Source organism: Rattus norvegicus, chromosome 11 (assembly GCF_036323735.1).
Source record: "Rattus norvegicus strain BN/NHsdMcwi chromosome 11, GRCr8, whole genome shotgun sequence".
Taxonomy (NCBI): Eukaryota; Metazoa; Chordata; class Mammalia; order Rodentia; family Muridae; genus Rattus; species Rattus norvegicus.
The window spans coordinates 54,406,183-54,424,755 of NC_086029.1; the positions used below are offsets into that span (position 1 = coordinate 54,406,183).

Genomic DNA, 18,573 nt, shown 5'->3' on the forward strand with positions numbered 1-18,573 from the left:
TCTATCATGAAAAGCTTCCATACTTGGCTTAAGAAAGACTGAATGTGTTGAATGTGACACACACCAGCATACAACTCAGTGGCCTTCTGGATGCATAATACAGTATAAAACAAGCTAACCCCTTTGGGGACCTCATTAATTCTCCATACCACCTTTATCCGCACCAGATTCCCCTTTTGATTATTAGCATTTCTTACTTAGAAGAGTCTCAGCTTGCCAGGTACTTAGCCTGCCACTCAAATATCCTCCTGTCTAACCCTTTATTTATTTATTTTTTTTTTGTTCTTTTTTTTTTCGGAGCTGGGGACCGAACCCAGGGCCTTGCGCTTCCTAGGTAAGCGCTCTACCACTGAGCTAAATCCCCAGCCTGTCTAACCCTTTATAATGCCTTACTCATGTCTTAACTTCCATCTTCCTAGCATATTGGATCAAGTAACTTATATGACACTAATTCTATAAATAGCACTGTTTACGGCAGACTTCAATGACACATGAACTTGGGGACAACTTAGTATTATTCCTTCATAGGGCTCAGCATTGTTGGTTTTGCATTTGCCCTTTATCTTGAATTAATAATCAAAATAAAAATTCATGAAAACGTATCATCCATAGCTCTACTTGGCACTTCATGGTGAATAAACCTTCCCATTAATTCTAATACTGTGAGGGAATGGGATTTTGAAAGGTCTGGAAGGGGTGGCAGAATGTCCTGGATAAAGTGAACACAGTCATGCAGATGAATATCTGAATACAGCTTCATCACTATTATATGTTATGGAGTAAGAAATATCTCCGAGGTTTGTGTTTTCCGCTATAACATCTGCAGATACTCAAAGAGTCCCATTGCAGGTCCCCAACAGTACAGCGTGTAAGGCTTAATAGACCTAATTGCACCTTAATAAATTAGCTCTACTTGCTCAGTTAAGCAAAAACTCAAGCCTGCTTTTGAAAATGTAGCTCATTATTCTTAATTCTATACTCTCAAACATATAGGTTATCAATATACTCACGTACACAGACACACTTACATACACACATATAGGCACACACACACACACACACACACACACACAGAGAGAGAGAGAGAGAGAGAGAGAGAGAGAGAGAGAGAGAGAGACACTTGCAGTGATTTTCTATCATTCATTTTCTGATGAAACCAGAGAAGGGCTTAGATTTAGGGACTTTTAAGGACAATTGGCCCCTTGAGTGTACGGGTTTCACGAATTCACTTCAGTCATTCAGTCTGTGAACTAAACATGTACTCCATTCCTTCTCATCATTGTTTTGCAAACAAGCCTCATTAACAACAGTGGACATTACATTATTGTTTACATTGCACTAGGCATTAGAAGTGATAGAGACAATTGAAAGAAATAATATAGGGCATATGAAAGTGCTGTGCCATTTCACATAAAGGACAGAGCATCTGTGCAAGTTGGTGTCTTTTTAGGCAATAACAGTAGGCTTCCAAACACCCCCTGAAGATATGGAGAGATGAGTGCATATCCTGGTTGTTGGTGGCTATTTCTGAAATCCTGGGGAGAGTCTTATCAAGCTAACTTTCAGTGATATAGTCGCACTACTGTTGGCCATGAACTGGAATCTCAAGGCTAGTTTTCTGGTGTAGGTAAGACATGTCTTGGCTCATTTGAAGTACTTTTCTGTTCTCTATTTTTTTTCCCTTCCATTAAGATTTATACGGCTATATGCAGATAAGCCCCTCAGACTCCACAGACAATGTGTGCCTGGGGAGGCTCTCTGACCTCCTGTCTGTCTCCTTTGAACTCCACGTCAAGGGCATCCAACTCCTGGGCATAAGAACCTGTGTTCCGATGCCTGAGGACTGAGTAGAAGGTGAGAGGGATGTAAACACAAGATGGAGAGTTATGGATATTGGCTAATCATTAAACCTCCAGACATCACTGTTTGCCTCACCCCGGAGGGAGACTTTCTTATAGGAAACATGACAATTAAGTGCAGTTAAAATGCCATCATATGTAGCCATACAAAACCAAAGTAGGGCTAACTTTCTGTGTCTCCTCAATCTTCATACTTCAGTTCACTAATCTATAAACAGAACAAATATGGTGTCAACCTTGTAGAGCTATTGGGAGAACAGTAGAGGGGAGCATTCCAAGTCCTGCCCTTACCCCCATTCAAATATTCTGAGAACTAACATTTACTCTCTACTGGGCCAGCAATGGACTTAATATTATAAATAATGATGACTTTATAATGGCTTACAACGGTAACATTTCTAGGTAAGGTTTATAAATAAACTCAATGAAATGTTAAATATTAACCACTTTGATGATGGTCACTAACTATGTAGTAACATACATTTATAATTCCTTTTTATGTATATTAGGATTTTTTTATGTGGGTAGATTAATTAGGGTTAAGTAGAATCATGTATCTATTTCTATAGTGTCTTTACAATTCACTGCCCAATGTGTCCTCTCATATCCTTGCAGGCACTCCATAGGTACCAGGACACATGGATTTTTAGCTCTAGCTGGGCTCTGTATGAACTTATGTGGGAAAATGTGAAGGCTTATTTGAAACCCCAAGCCAGATGGAGGTAGGGATAGGAACAAGTCCTTCTCACTCCTAGGCTTCTTGTGTGACATTCAGAGACAGGAAGTGACTTTGATGATGCTAGCTTTTGTCTCATCTCAGCAGCCAGAATCTAGGTGCTGAAGTGACTTGACTTTTTTAGAGACCAAGAAATCATCATCTGGGAGAATGAAACACAACGCCCTTAGTTATAGGAGACACAGTGGGTGGGAAAACATAAAGAAAAGGAGCTGCAATTTACAATCCAAGTTAAACAAAAAGCCCCCTAAATCTACATCCTCCTGTTCCCACACAATGAGTCAATTAATCTTCTAATGCGTTATAAAAGAAAAAAAGTAAAAAAAATAAATAAATAAAAAATAAAAACCACCCTGGTAGCAGCTGGTTTTAACGTTAAACCTAATTAGGAAAACACATTAAGGCAAGAGAAGTACTGAAGTTACATTTAGCTTGAGAGGAGAGAAAGCATGTTCACGAGACTGTGCCTTGGACAAGTAGAAAGGAAGGGACATAAATTAAAGCTTGTCTTTTGTATCCCGTAGCCTGATTTCCCAAAGGAAGGCAGCCATTTGAGAGCAGAAAGACGGGTCCCTGTCGAAGGCACTGTTCTGTTCAAACTAAGCAAATTAAAGACGGCTTCATGGAGCTGGCAGACTGGCTTATCTGACTGGATTTATGGATGTTTCCTTCTGGAATGACTGAACAAGCCATCTGAACACCATTTAGCCCAACCTATTACCAGCAAGACAAAACAAAGCACAAATAAGCAAAATAAAGTTCCCCCCCCCCAAAAAAAAACCCACCACCACAACCACCACCAACTTAACATGTATTCTTAACAGATCAGGCAAAAAGGAAATTTCAGGTCAATTTTATGCTTCTCTGGAGCTGAGGATGACGCATAGGTGGACGATGAAGGCGAACATGCTTTTCCTTGGAAGGAGGGTGCTCGTTTAGCATTCTGCAGCATTGGTAGCCACTCACTCGGCATCATATTAGACAATGTGGGGTCTACTCAGAAGCCTGCGTTGGTCCCAAGATTCAGAATCAATTCCCTGGCGGGTCTGCTAATCCTTGAAGCATGTTGAGTCCTAAGGTGCCTGTGAATTGTTTGTCTTGAGGCCCACGAACACGTATGGCCGTTTCTCTCTCTTTCTTGGTAATGTCCCTAAGAGAGACTCTGTTAAAAAACGAAAACCGAAAGTCTCTTCCTTGACAACAGAGAACAATTTAATGGAGGAACCTAGCTTCCAGGAATTAAGGCTTGAAGTCTTATTAGTGAGACACCTGAAGGAGAAGGAGGGAATGGAGGTGGAGGGGAAGACATTAGAAGCATACCCTTCCCTGAAGACTTTGCCTGAAAATGTCTACAGCTGACACACGCTAGCAAATTTATTAACAGGACACAAACTCCAGTAGCTCTCCTGTATACAGACGGCAGACATACTGAGAAAGGAATCGGTAAAACAGTACCGTTCACAATAGCCTCTAAACAAGCAAACAAGCAAACCAAATCTTGAATTCCTGTTGAGAAGAATGTATTACCAGGCACTTCCAACTGTAACCGGAGGCCAGTTTCTAACAATTCACGGGAGATTGGCGCCCCCTAGCGTCTCCAAAGAATTCAACTCCAAGCCACTTTGTTTTTAGAAATCAAATGCAGAATCCGCTACACCTGTAACATAGTAGTTATAGATCATATTATACAAATGTTGGAACACCTTTCCTGGGGTGAGCATCGTCTTTATGAAAATAAATGTTAGTTAAGGGGTTTGATACCTTTTGGGAGAATTGTCAGAAATAGTGAGCCAGAAAAAGAAAGAGGGAGAGTTTCAAAAGGACAATGAAATGAATACTTTTTGTTTTTAAAACAACATATTTTACTTATTCTGTGGTAATTTTACACACACACACACACACACACACGGCAAAAACGCGCACACACACACAAACACACACACACACACACACACCCCACAGTGTATCTTGACCATGTCCACACCGATGCCCCATTTTCTCATGGAACCCCAACAGGAGCCCTGCCCACTCCCCATGTACTCTTCCTTATTTTTCAGTTTTAAAAAATATCAAGTTCAATTAGCAGGGCTAGCATGAACCTGTGCAGCCAGCCTTTCAATACCCACACCCTCAAGGAGAAAAAAAAAAACGATGTTGTCTCCTGAGGTAGGCGAGAATTGTCAATAGCTCCTCAGCTAGACGCGAAGCCTCAAGCCTCTCTCCTATCTACGCTGGCTCAATCTATTGACTGGCTTGATCAGATCCCCTGCGGGGCTTCTGCGGGTGTGTTCTCTGACTAGATAAGCACGCTGCTCCAGCGGAGGAAATTCTTTACTAGCACCATAAACACGATAAAAGTCGCTCAGAGGTCATTAGACTGTAGGAGGGGAATCTACCTTTGTCTTGCTTTGTAGACACGTGTGGACTTGCCTCTAAACATACACATTTATACATGCAGACTAGTGCTGCTCTGGACTGGGACACAGAAGCTTCTTTTGGCTTCTTTTGGTTATCAGTCAGCCAGAGTCTCACCGTGTGGTGCTGAGACTATGCGACTGTTGAGAGCTCAGCCCTAAATTCAAATATCGTTAAACCGGAGTCATTTCAAGGCTTCTGTGATCGTAAAGTGGGATTCAACAATTGTGATGAACACTCCGGAAAACAAGAAGAAACAGACTCGCCGAGACTGTAAATCAGATGGTGGTAAACGAACCCAGTGCTTCTCCGAGCCCCAGCCTCGGCAGCGTTTACCAGACAGTGCCAGCAGCATCTGCCCACTGTGAAGACCAGCGAACTCTCAGTCCCACCTAGATCTAGTTGATCCAGATGGGGCTCAGGGCCCCGACTGTTCAGAGCCCTTTCCATTATTCTGATGCTGAAGATGGTTTGAGTCACTTACGAAACAGAGTTTCAGGCCCACGGTTCCCACAAAATTACATAAGAAAAGCAGGGGTTGAGGCGATTGCCAGTCAGGTAAAGAATAAAGGCAGTAACTGAAGTTTGGATCTCCCTCACTCACGGGAATGCTGGGTAGGCACGGCAGCCTGCCTATAATTTCAGCATTGGGAAGGTAGAGAGAGGAACAGGATCCCCCGAGGGAGATGCTAGAGAAACTAGACACAGCAATAAACCCTATGTTCCACTAAGAGGTCTTGCCTCAATGAGTAATGTGTAACACGATCCAGGAAGATTACTGAAGTCATTCTACCTGCATGTGTACTCATGGGAACCTACACTGGCACATATGAGCCCACATATATGTGGATACAGAATTACACATGCATGTATAGAACACACCGGCGGGTGCATAATCAGAAAGAAAAAAAAAAAGGAAGGAAGAAAGAAAGAAGGAAAATCAAACCAGAGCAAACCAAAGCAGCCCTCCACGTAACAGCTACTTGATTAATTTTTTTTTTTTCCCCGTTAGCACGTTAGCTCTCCATGGCATCTGCATCCGCGCCATGCTTCCCTCGGCTATAAGTTAACATGCAGTGACTACCGCGTTTCCCCCAGCTCTCTCTATTCAGGAGTTATTCGTCCAGACTCTGTGCCTGCCTTATTATCAGAAGATCTCCTTTCTTCTTCATCCACCCTTGCCTGATTTACATATGTTAGGGTTTTTGAAAAGTTGTCAGTCTGAGAATTGGGAGGGTGAGACCTTGTTTCCAAAACAAACAAACAAACAAACAAACACCAAGCAGGTGGACTCAAAGAGTTTGGTGTAGCTGGAAGACGTCACATTCCCTGTACATCTGGAAAACATGTTCCCTCAGTGATGAAAGCATTTAGAAAACTGCTTTGCTCCACAATGCTCCCCGCCTCGGGCCCCACTCCACCGCCCACAACCGCCATCAGATCTTGCTCCCACCACTTCCTACGTGATCTGGGGAATCTTTCTAACCTCTCTGTCCGTGGGTTTCTACACTGGAATATGAAGGTTTCCTGACAGTGCCTGCTTGTAATGACTGCCAAGGTAAACGGCACAGTGCATTAAAGGGCTCAACCCAGTGCCCGGTCTTACACATCAGCTTTAATTTGTAAAAGCATCAAAGAGGAGGAAGATCCACCAGGCCAAAGGAGTCATGGCGTTTGATATTGCAATTACTCTTTCATTAAAGCCGGGCATTTGAGCTTGTGGGAATAATTAGTGAGACTTTTGTAAATTAGCAAGCCATCCAATTCAGCTTGTAAGAGAAACAGCAAGTCACTATGCTGCAAATTTATCTGTCATCGAAATATTGAGCGCATCCTGCTTGCAAGAGTGTGAGTAAGAGACAAAAGGAGTTTGCGGGTCAATATACAATGGACGTGTTGTCAGTTGTTACCGATCGAGAGAAGATGATTATGCGGGTATTTAAAAGTTTTTATTTTAGCAGATGGCTTTTCCTCGTGCTTTGGTTCTAATTGCTTCAAATTTTCAGTCCTGCCCTGAGCGTGTGGTAGGCTTTAGCATGGATTTTCGATAACACTCACCTCCAAATCCAGGCCTCGTGGAGAAATCATGGTCTTCAATGTGCAACAGTTGTTCACGTTTCAGGGGCCAGACTTTAGTAAGGTCATCTTTCCTCATTCTAGTTTCCCGAATGCTACAGAGAAAAAGAGACACATATGTTTTTGTTAGGTTTACTATTGCTGAGATGAAATGTTATGACCGAAGCAACTTGAGGGAAGAGTTCATTTGGTGTCGGTTTCTATATCCACAGTCCATTACTGAAGGAGGTCAGGACAGGAACTCACACAGGGCAGGAACCTGGAGGCAAGAAGTGATGCGGGGGCCATGGAGGGATGCTGCTTACTGGCTTGCTCACCAAGCTTGCTCAGCCTGCTTTCTTATAAAACCCAGGACTACAAGCTCATGGACGGCATCAACCTAAATTGGTTGGGCTCCCCCATCAGTCCCTAATTAATACATGCACTACAGCTGGACCTTAAGGGGGCATTTTCTCAATTAAGGCTTCCTCCTTTCAGATAACTCTAGTTTGTGTCAAGTTGTTATAAAGCTAGCCAGCAACCCCTACTTTTAAGATACATATATTTCTCATCATTAGCCATTTTGCTTAACACAGCATGGTCTGAAATAAACACATACAATCTCATTTTCTTCGTTCAGATTAAGTCAAAGATTCTGCCAACATTTGTTTTCTGTTATTATGTAAGGGTGGAACAGAAAAGGTAAAACAAATTTTAGAGTACTAGAAATATCAGACGAAAAGGGATTTAATACACAAGCAGACACTTGTTAGATGAGAAATACCAGGTAATTAAAGTTCAGAGTCACAGGACACCCTTATCAGCTACGGAAGCACCTCAGGAAGCATCCTGGGGATGAGGACCACACCTGGAGACCTTTCAGTCTCTGCATTAAAGCAGCAAACAAGTAAAAACATCACAAAAATGTAAAGCGATGAAAGCAGGGCTTTCAGAGCCAGAATAAGCAGAGAGGGTGCAGACAGGACGAGGTCGCAGTCACACCCTACTGCAGGTTGTGGGTGTACGACTCATGGCTTGTTGGTACTGGGCAAAGCCAGTGGTGAAACAGGCTAAGTCCATTTTCACCTTCCTTCTGTAGGTCAAAGGCAGCATCGGAAGCTCCTGACTTGGAAGCAAAGTCTTGTCCCTCTGGGATTTGTGAACGTGGGCTCATTTGGACAATGGGACTTCTTTTTTTCTCTTGAGGCACCATTTCTTAGGAACACGGATGCAGATTTTAACAAAACAGTTCTGGAAGCAATTTACTTAATGTTTTTTTTTTCTTGCTACATTAGGGGTGTGTGTGTGTGTGTGTGTGTGTGTGTGTGTGTGTGTGTGTGTTCGCGCACATGTACGAACGAGCGTATGTGCCTACATGGACCTCCCATAACACTCTTGTATAGGTCAGAAGACAACTTGCTTAACTCTCTTGTCCCCTTCTATCATGTGGGTCTTGGGGATTGAACCACGGTCCTCACCCTCAGTGATATCCACTGAGTTGCCTCACTGGCCCCAGAGGCATTTTCTTGACTCTAGAAAATGACTTTGACTTGGAGAATTTCAGGTTCTGAAGCAGCTGACTGAAGAGACATACTAGGGTTTGTGAGATGGTCCAGTGATTTCTCTACAGAGTTGCTTCTGGGTGAATCTTCAGGGGTTTAGAGATGTATTCTCTTTCTACTAATATGAATGGATAATTTAAGAAAAGGAATCTCTTTTGCATAGAAGGCAATGAATTTGAACTTAAATATTTTAAGCCATTATAGCCTATGAATAACAGAGCACGTTGAATATTTTCTCACAAGGAGCTACAATAAACTAGGGAACATCTTCTGAGGAGATGGGATTAACATTTATTAAAAAAATAATGGTTGGGGTCTGGGGAGATACACAGTCATAAAGTACATACTTCTTGAGTAAGTGTAGAACCTAGATTTTCTATACCTTTCCCCCAAAGTGAATCATAGTGGAATCAAAGACATAGATAGGAGGATCCCTGAACCTTGCTTGTCTTCCAGTGGCCTAACTGGTGAGCCCAGGTTCGCGTTTCAAGACCCAAAGTGACAACTCCTGAAGAACCATACCTGACCTGAGTTTGACCACTGACTTCCACATACATGTATATACACATGCACTCATGCAAATACTCCCACCCCTACCTCCTCACCCCCGCACACACACACACACACACACACACACACACACACACACACACACGTATATAAGAATAAATGACAAATAACAAGAGGTAACTTTCAAACAATGCCTACTGTGTCCAAGATATCAGCCCAGGTGTTTGGTAAATATGATCTCATTGGCATGTGTCCCCATCTTCTGGTTTTCTGGTCCTCTGCCCACAGTGTCTGCTGACTCAGTAGGTTTGGGGTATGAAATTTTGCAACAGCTTTTCAGGATAACTTGTTTCTGTAGAAAACAGCACTTGTTGTTGGTACTATCTGGCTAGCTACTTGTTTTCCTGAAAAAAAGAGAGTCGATGTAATGGGGGAATTTACAAAAATTTCTCCTTTGGGAATAATATTTTTGATACAATTGTATGCTATGCAGCAAATGTGCCTTGTCAGAAGCTTTCCCTGCAGGAGACTGAAGTACAGATATTTTGAGTGAAGAACTTCTAGAGTGCTGAGCACAGGCCTCCTGTGACTGCTGGCTTGGCCGCAGTGGGGCACGGGCCTCCTCTCACCGGACCTGCAGTGGTCCATGGTTATCTCATCCTCATTTCCTTTTATCTTACCTGCTTTGCCAAGAGAGGCTTGTGGCTCTCCCCTTGAAACAAATTTTAGAAATCTATTACTGTACCATACATATTTTAACAAATACTTAGAAGAGCTGGAGAGATGGCTCAGTGGGTAGGAATGGTTACAGCCATGCAAAGGATAGGAGTTTGGTTCCCAGCCCCCACATTGGTGGACTCAGGCCCACCTGTAACTTTTACTGCAAGAAACTGGCACCTCTAGTTCCATAGGCAACTGCATTCACAAACCTACATCCATACACACACACACACACACACACACACACACACACACAGACACACACACACACAGACACAGACACAGACACGGACAGACAGAGACACACACGCACACACATCACAGACACACAGACACACAGACACACACACAGACACAGACATACAGACACACACACAGACACAGACACACACAGACACACATATGGACAGACAGACAGACACACACGCACACACCTACACATCTACACACATACACACACACAGACACACACAGACACACATACGGACAGACAGACAGACACACACGCACACACCTACACACATACACACACATACACACACACAGACACACACAGACACACATACGGACAGACAGACAGACAGACACATACGCGCACACACACACAGACACACACAGACACAGACACAGACACCGACAGATACACACACACACAGACACACACAAACAGATACAAACACATAAAAATTATAAAATAAAATTCCCCAACAAATATAAATAACCTCTATAATTGTTCATCATACATTTAAAAATATTTAGATATTGGTGATTTCGAATAGCATTCTTCCTTTAAATGTATCATATGAACTTAAATACCTATGTTAAGTATTTAAGAATATGTAAGTAAATTCTCTAAAATATCAGAATATTCATATTAATTATTTTCGTAGAACTTGTATTTCTATTATTTCCTTCAAAGATTTGTATTACCCATCATGGAAATATTTTGGGGAAGAAAATATGTATGTACATTAATATTAACTTTTAAATTTTATATTGCCATTACAAATAGAACTAAATAATTTATAAAATGTTGATTCCTATTAAATTTAAGAATAAAATTTTAGTAAAGATGAAATTGGTAATTAAATGACAGTACATTTTGGGAGGTATATTTTCTCCAGTTATTTTATGTTTCAAGAAATGGAGCTGGGCAGTGGTGGTCCACACCTTTAATCCCAGCACTTGGGAGGCAGAGCTAGGTGGATCTCTGAGTTCAAGGACAGCCTCATCTACACAGTGATAGCCAGAGCTATACAGAAAAATCCTGTCTAAAACACAAAAACAAACAACAATAACAACAAAATACAAAAAAAAAAGGAAAAAGAAATGGAAAACTGAGTTTTTCATAATTCCCTTTTTTTACTTTTTAGATGAAAATACTGAATTTTGTTCATGTATGCATACGTATATTGAATTTCAAGAAAAATTTTTGTATTATTTGAAAAATGTAACTGAATTATTTACGTTACTTCTGACATATTTTAAAAGCCATGGTGTGACCAAATAACCATAATCATTTTTAGTGATTTATAAACCAATACATTAACCAGGTTCTTCCTTTGATTTTGTTGAAAGAAGGAGATAGGAAGCAAGCCAGTGGGAAAGGACTTGGAATCCTTCACTGTCTCATCCTCAATATTCATAACTGTCTCTTTGTGCTCAGGAAGTTCTGGTGTGCCACAAGCACACAGCGAGATTGGGAGAGAGGGGTGCCTGTACTTTGTCAAAAAGAGGTGATGGGGGAGTTTGTGACGACTTCAAGATAATCTACCTTAATAAGGAGGTCATAAAAATGGAATCCTGAAGTTGTTTAGAGATTACACATGATGACATCCCCCTCAGATACGTTACGTGTACCCTTAAAGATTCATAATGCAAATTTTCTGAGGAACCTCCAGACTGATTTCCAGAGTGGTTGTACCAGTCTGCAATCCCACCAACAATGGAGGAGTGTTCCTCTTTCTCCAGCATCTGCTGTCACCTGAGTTTTTTATCTTAACCATTCTGACTGGTGTGAGGTGGAATCTCAGGTTTGTTTTGATTTGCATTTCCCTGATGATTAAGGATGTTGAACATTTCTTTAGGTACTTCTCAGCCGTTTGAGATTCCTCAGTTGAGAATTCTTCTTTTTAGCTCTGTACCCCATTTTTAATAGGGTTATTTGGTTCTCTGGAGTCTAACTTCTTGAGTTCTTTGTATATATTGGATATTAACCCTCTATTGGATGTAGGATTGGTAAAGATCTTTTTCCAATCTGTTGGCTGCCATTTTGTCCTATTGACAGTAAAAGTGAACATAGAAACTTCTACATTCCATTCATATTCTAGAGTCACTCTAGAGGTCACCTGTTCTTGTCATTCTAGAAATATGTTTTCTTGTCAATGCAATTTTCCCTTAATATTCTCATTTAAATTCAAATAACATATTTTGGTTATATTCTGCTCTCTCCCCAAGTCCTTCCAGACCTTCTCAGCCCTTCCCACCCAACTTCACGTTCTCTCAAAAAATTCTTCCAAACAAAAGATAAACAAAACAACCCTCCCCAAATCCACCCCCCAAAGACCCGCAAACCACCAAACCATAACAATAACAATGACAAAAGTACCCAAATAAACATGGAGTTGATTCTGTGTTGGCCAACTTCTCTTGAGCATGAGGCCTGTCCTGGGGTGTAGTTTATATAACCTGTGATACTCTATTGGAGAAAATTAACTTTTGTCTTTCCCAGAAGGTATCAATCTCCAATAGCTTCCTGGTTAGGGGTGGGACTTGTGCCCACTTGCCATCTAGCTTGAACTTGTTCGGGTCTCATGTGTGTTGTTACAGTCTCTATGAGTTCCTTGTACACTTGTCCTCCTTCCTTGGATTCTTCCACCATCTCTGGCTCTTAAATTGTTCTTCTGGCCTCTCTTCCTCATGGATTCCTGAGCTTTGACTGAAGGCTTCGATTAAGACATCCCATTTAGGACTGAGTGCTCCAAAGTTTCTCGCTCTCTGCACAGTGTTCAGTTGTGGATTTCTGTGTTTATTACCATTTACTACAAGAAGAAGCTTCTCTGATGAGGGTTGACTGGTGTCACTCAGGATGGCCACTTTCTTATTCAAGCTCTATCAGAAGGGAACTCAGAAGCCCAGATCAAAATTCACCCAGTACAATACATCACACCACTACTTTTTATTTTAAAAAATGTAAAATCTGTATGTATCGATACAAATTCATGATACAGTAAAATAGCAGGGAAATCATTTGCCCCATGTTTGATCAATAAGAAAACCTTCCTAATAGGGGGTCCAATGTTTATTTCTTGGTCCCTGATGCTATGAGAAGCCTTAGGGAGGATGAGAAGATCCCGGTGGCCTTGCCTGAACAGCTCCTATACACCTGAACTCCATCCAGAACCATGGCTGACAGACCGTTCTTAGTATCTTTTGCCTATAAAGGAAACATGTGTGCAGATTTTTGTTCCTGAGCCAGCCAGAGAGCGTGCTCTGCTAGAGACAGAGCAGCTACTGTACCCTTCATGGGTCTTTACCAGGTCATGAGCTCAGTGCTGAGGGTTCAAACTCCTTCATAATTATTAGGAAACTGGACCAACGTTGATGTTGGTCTGTAGACATTATTTGGAGCTCACAGAGCTCTGTAAGTTACAACATTTAATATGAAACTTGGAGTTCCTGTCTTGTTTGAAAAAGATCATAAATCTGCAAATCGTGCTCATGTTTCCACAACCGTATTGGATGACTTTCACACCAGTGCTGGGCTTGAACTAGAATGGCGAAGGAATGCACACTGGCTGAAGCTTTTGGAATAATTTATAGATTATACAGATCTGTGCTAGAATTTGTTCTGAACAGTTAACAAGAGCCAACTGTATAGTTTCCAGAAGACTAATGTGCTTTCTATAAAATAAAATCCTATTAAGATTAGCTCATAAAGGCTTGAGGAGCCAGGGTTGGGGGGATACCCAGGGGAATCCAACTGCTCAGAGGAGAACAGGAGGGGGAAAAGGGAGAAGGATTGTGGGAGGGGATGACTGGGAGCCTTCTCAGTGAGTAGGACATAAAGTGAACAAGTTAAAAAAAAAAAAAATAGAGACTGGAAGAGCTTGAAGGAGCTCGAGACCCCATATGAACAACAATGCCAAGCAACCAGAGCTTCCAGGGACTAAGCCACTACCTAAAGACTATACATGGACTGACCCTGGACTCTGACCTCATAGGTAGCAATGAATATCCTAGTAAGAGCACCAGTGGAAGGGGAAGCCCTGGGTCCTGCTAAGACTGAAGCCCCAGTGAACGTGATTGTTGGGGGGAGGGCGATAGTGGGGGGAGGATGGGGAGGGGAACAGCCATATAGAACGGGAGGGGTTAGGGGATGTTGGACTGGAAACCGGGAAAGGGAATAACAATCGAAATGTAAATAAGAAATACTCAAGTTAATAAAGAAAGAAAATAAAAAAAAGAGCACCAGTGGAAGGGGAAGACCTTGATCCTGCCAAGACTGAACCCCCAGTGAATGTGATTGTTGGGGGGAGGGCGGTAATGGCGAGGGGAACACCCATAGAGAAGGGGAGGAGAAGGGGTTAGGGGGATGTTGGCCCAGAAACCGGGAAAGGGAATAACAATCGAAATGTAAATAAGAAATACCCAAGTTAATAAAGATGGGAAGAAAGTTACAAATTAGCTAAATCACTTAAGATGGAGAAATGAAAATATCAGAGAGAGGATTTAAGAAGGATGTAAATAATAAAGTATTTGCTTGAAAGAAAAAAAAGAGTAAACTTACAAAAGATTAGCTTATAAAATCTTACATTTAAACAAGTTACAGTTAAAGTATGCATACATAAATGAAATAAACAAAAAATAGATACTATGATACAGTGTCTACAGACCTATTGTAGGATAGTTTAGTAATTACTAAGTTCTGCCACAGAGTCACAATAAGCCCAAACAGCCTGAGGACAACACGATTACGGTAGAACCAGATGTCTTTCCCAAGCAACAAAAGACATTTTCACTTGCTGAATGCTTCTTATTCCATATTCTTTTCCAAAATTCACTCTCTCTCTCTTAGACATAAGGGGGATATTAGAGTAACAAACTTTGTTTACATGTTGCACTTATATCTTTGGACGGAAAGCAAACTTATAATCTGAATGAAAATAGATAGCGTGATTAATATACTATAGAAGCCTGACTGCTGTGAAAGCTGGGCTCAGAATAATTACTATAAATGCAAAGGGGTGTGTGTGAAGTGTGTGATTTTCAAACAAAGACTACGTCTTCCTTTCGTCTCCACTCTGCTGGTTTTCTTGCATTCTAAGGGGTAGCTTATCGATCAGTAACACCATTACTTGTTGTGGGTAATCAGGTTTGGCATTGCACCAAGGACACGGCGAGGTGTATTTACAACACAAGTATGGAGACGCCTGTCCCACTTCTCTGGAACAAGCTTACAGTGCTGACAGCAGTATAAAAACGGGCTCTTGGGTGACTGTGTTTGCTCAGGGAAAGCGCCCTGTTCTATCATGAATCGCTGCTTTGAACCAGGTTGGTGGCTTACACAGTCTCTGGTGCCCTAGGGAATTGTTCACTGCAGCACGAAAGCAGCACCTAGAAATTTTAATGAATCATCTTCTGGCTTGTGGCCTGGAGGGTTCTTCAGTTAGTTCACAGAAAACTGGAAAATAAACGTTTGGATCTCAGACAGCAGAAACCCCAGGATTTCCTATAGAGGAAACCTGACCTACACAACCTTTTAATTTTCTCTTTTAAAAGCAAAGAAGAGGCATTTAACTTAAGGGAAAAGTTCCCTCCTTACCAGAAAGATTTTGTGCTCACTGTTGACTTAAAAAAGGAAAATGACGTAATAAGTGGTCAGTATAGCTGTCATTCACAACATCATCATACACGCACATCTTGCACACTAACTACTTTTATCTCCCCTACCCCCCAATGTTTACTCCCCACAGTACAAACACATTTCTCTCTTGTTTGTTTTGTTTTGCAACCCACTGAGATTAACCAGACTGTCTCTGTGACCACATGTTTGGAGTTATCTGTTGGCTGCTGAGAAAGAGGCTACCAAACAAAATACAGTGATTCCTTCTCTCCTAGAATCTATTGATAGCCAAGGGTTCAGAGGCAGCTTTTGATCACCCCCTTTCTTCACTGATTTTTGAGAGGGCTGATCTTGTGAGCACCCAGGGCATGTAACTCCCTTCTACTGATGTGAGCGAATCATGATACTAGTTGCATGATTTTTTTTTTTTTATTCTGTAGATACTGTGCCATGGATGTGGACAAGTAGTATGGAATAGCTCTTATGATTTACCTTTTCCTTCTCTAAGCATCTACGGATCAGCCAGAAAAAAATCTATTGCTTTAAGTGGTAGATAGTATTTGACATTTATTATGAAATAAACGACATGAATGTTGGAAGCAATTTTAAACAAACAAACAACAAACAGACCTGAACCAAAAATCACATATAATCTGGCATAGTCTTACATTCACCAAATATTCCCATGCTTAATTTCTTAGAGAGGAAAAGAGTTAAACTCAACAGGATCTTGTTTCCTCTCCATTCTGTTGGCTAGGTCTTCAGTAGCAGGCATGATTTCTTTCCTGCTGAATGGACCTTTACATCCCAGAGAGCTATTAGTTGGCACCACCATGTGAGTGACATTTACCATACCTTTACCTGCACTTGCTTTGTTGGACATTTTTGTCATGTCATGATTCATAGGTGGAAGGATTGTAGGAACTAAATACCAGGAAGTCTGCTGTGAAACAGCCTCTACTAGAAATGGCTACACAGACAAGACTGGAACAACGGCAATATCAATGGATGTGTTAAAGTGGAAGACCTCATGAGGTCCCACTCCTAAACAAAGAGCTAAAAGAGACTAATGGCTGCTGGGAGGGGAACTAGCCTCTCCTAGGGAGGAGCTCCCTTATTGGCTGTCCAATGTAGATTGGTAAGCCCTAAAACCACATGCACACAGACAACAGAGATGGACTCAACATGGTTGAATTTGTATATTTGTGTGTGCAAATATGTGTATTCTTATGTGTGCATGTGTGTGTTTGTATAACAATTACACTGAAAGAAAAAAGGGGCTATCAACCAGAGAGTGTGTGGGGCATTGAGGGTAGGGAGCTGGAGGGAGAAAGGGGAGGAAAATGATGTAATTCTATTTCCATTAAAAATATATTTAAAGAGTACAAAGCAGACCAGGAATCAGTATTCTAAAGGTATTTATTGTTGGTTAAATGTTTGTGTTCTTTCTCCTGATCCAGTGATGAGTGTTTCATGAATATTCGAGACTTTAAGGGCAATCTGTCAAACATCTGTTACTTCACAGAGGAGGTCTTTTGAGAGATCTTATAACAGAGGAAGACATTAACAAGCTCGTTCTTTGGGTTGAAGAGTCACTCATTTGTCCACTGGGGAAGTTGGGGAATTCTCAGGGAAACCTGGAAAGCCCCAGTCAAGTTGTGAAGCCTTGGTTATTGTAATGCATAGCCATTGAGTATATAGCCATTGATGCATATATCCAGGCATCTCATGTTATTGATGTGAAAAATAACAATAATGATAATTTGATCTTGGGAAAGTCTGGACTGAATAAAAGATTAGATTTAAAAAAATTTATGAGACTATTTTCAACAGTTAACAAATGGTCTTAATGCTTTCTTACACCATCTCTTCGATATACAAAACCAAGCTTCCCTCCACAAAATTCACATGAAAAGTTGTTTCTTAAACTACTCATTCAAAATTTAGAGAAATTGTAAACAAGCATCATTACTCATAATAAGTGCATTGGAAAAATACACTTCCTGAAAGATGGTGCATATGTGAACATTTAACTATACACTCCCCAAATAAATATAACTAAATAAACAATGTCGGACATGGAAGATCCCATACTTGCAGGTGTTAACCTCAAACGTTTTCTTCTGATGGGTCAGTGCTATTCCAGACACAGGTACTTCGACAAAGACGAGCTTCCCTTAAAGAGACATTTCTAGATTAGCAGAGGGTCCGTCCGAGGTGGCTATTGAGGGAGACTGGGAAATCACTGATGACTCTGTTTCTATATCTTACCGGGTTTGTTTCGGTGAAGAGAGGCATTGCTGGTGGGGTTCCTTGACGGCAGAAGCATCCAGCATCAGTGTGATCCAGGTGTAGGTGAAGAAGGCCAACCAAAAAGCCAGGACCATGTCTTCCAGAAGGAAGGAATGCTGGGAGATGCCACCAACACAGCTACTGAGGTTTCCTGACCACGCGTCTTTCACAAAATAAATATCATGTCACGAAAATGAACTAAGAAGAAACAAGCAGACGCTGCCCTCAGTGCTGCCCGTTGTTTTTGTAGATTAAGTAGACTGGCATCACTCACGGGCTGTGTCTCTTTGTCTCATTGGCAATGTTCAGAAAATAAGGCAACGCTTTCTGTTTGCCCTCTTTCCAGGGACGGTTCTTGATATGATGCTTGATTCCCCACTCAATAAACTCTCAGCTGCTGTCCCCAGCAGACAAAGAAGCTAGGTTGGGCCCTAATCCTCTTAATCCAGTGCAATACAATTTGAATATATGTAATGACTCTAAAATAATATGCTTAATGAGAGAAAGATGATTAATTTAATCTTAATTACACACTGCAAAAGACCTTTTCTTTTATCTCCTGGCTTCATTTAATCCAGC

General features: G+C 41.4%; 1 protein-coding gene across 1 annotated transcript in view; it reads right to left on the reverse strand.

Moving 5' to 3' along the window:
- Gabrr3 (gamma-aminobutyric acid type A receptor subunit rho3) overlaps positions 1 to 18,284 on the reverse strand; it is a 52,450-nt gene extending 34,166 nt beyond the window's left edge. Inside the window, exons 1-2 of the mRNA NM_138897.2 lie at positions 17,974 to 18,284; positions 7,069 to 7,181 (exon numbers count right to left, since the gene is read on the reverse strand). Coding sequence (NP_620252.1) covers positions 7,069 to 7,181; positions 17,974 to 18,089 — 229 coding nt within the window. The 5' untranslated portion in view covers positions 18,090 to 18,284. The remainder of the gene's footprint in view (positions 1 to 7,068; positions 7,182 to 17,973) is intronic.
- Between the last annotated feature and the right edge of the window lie 289 nt (positions 18,285 to 18,573).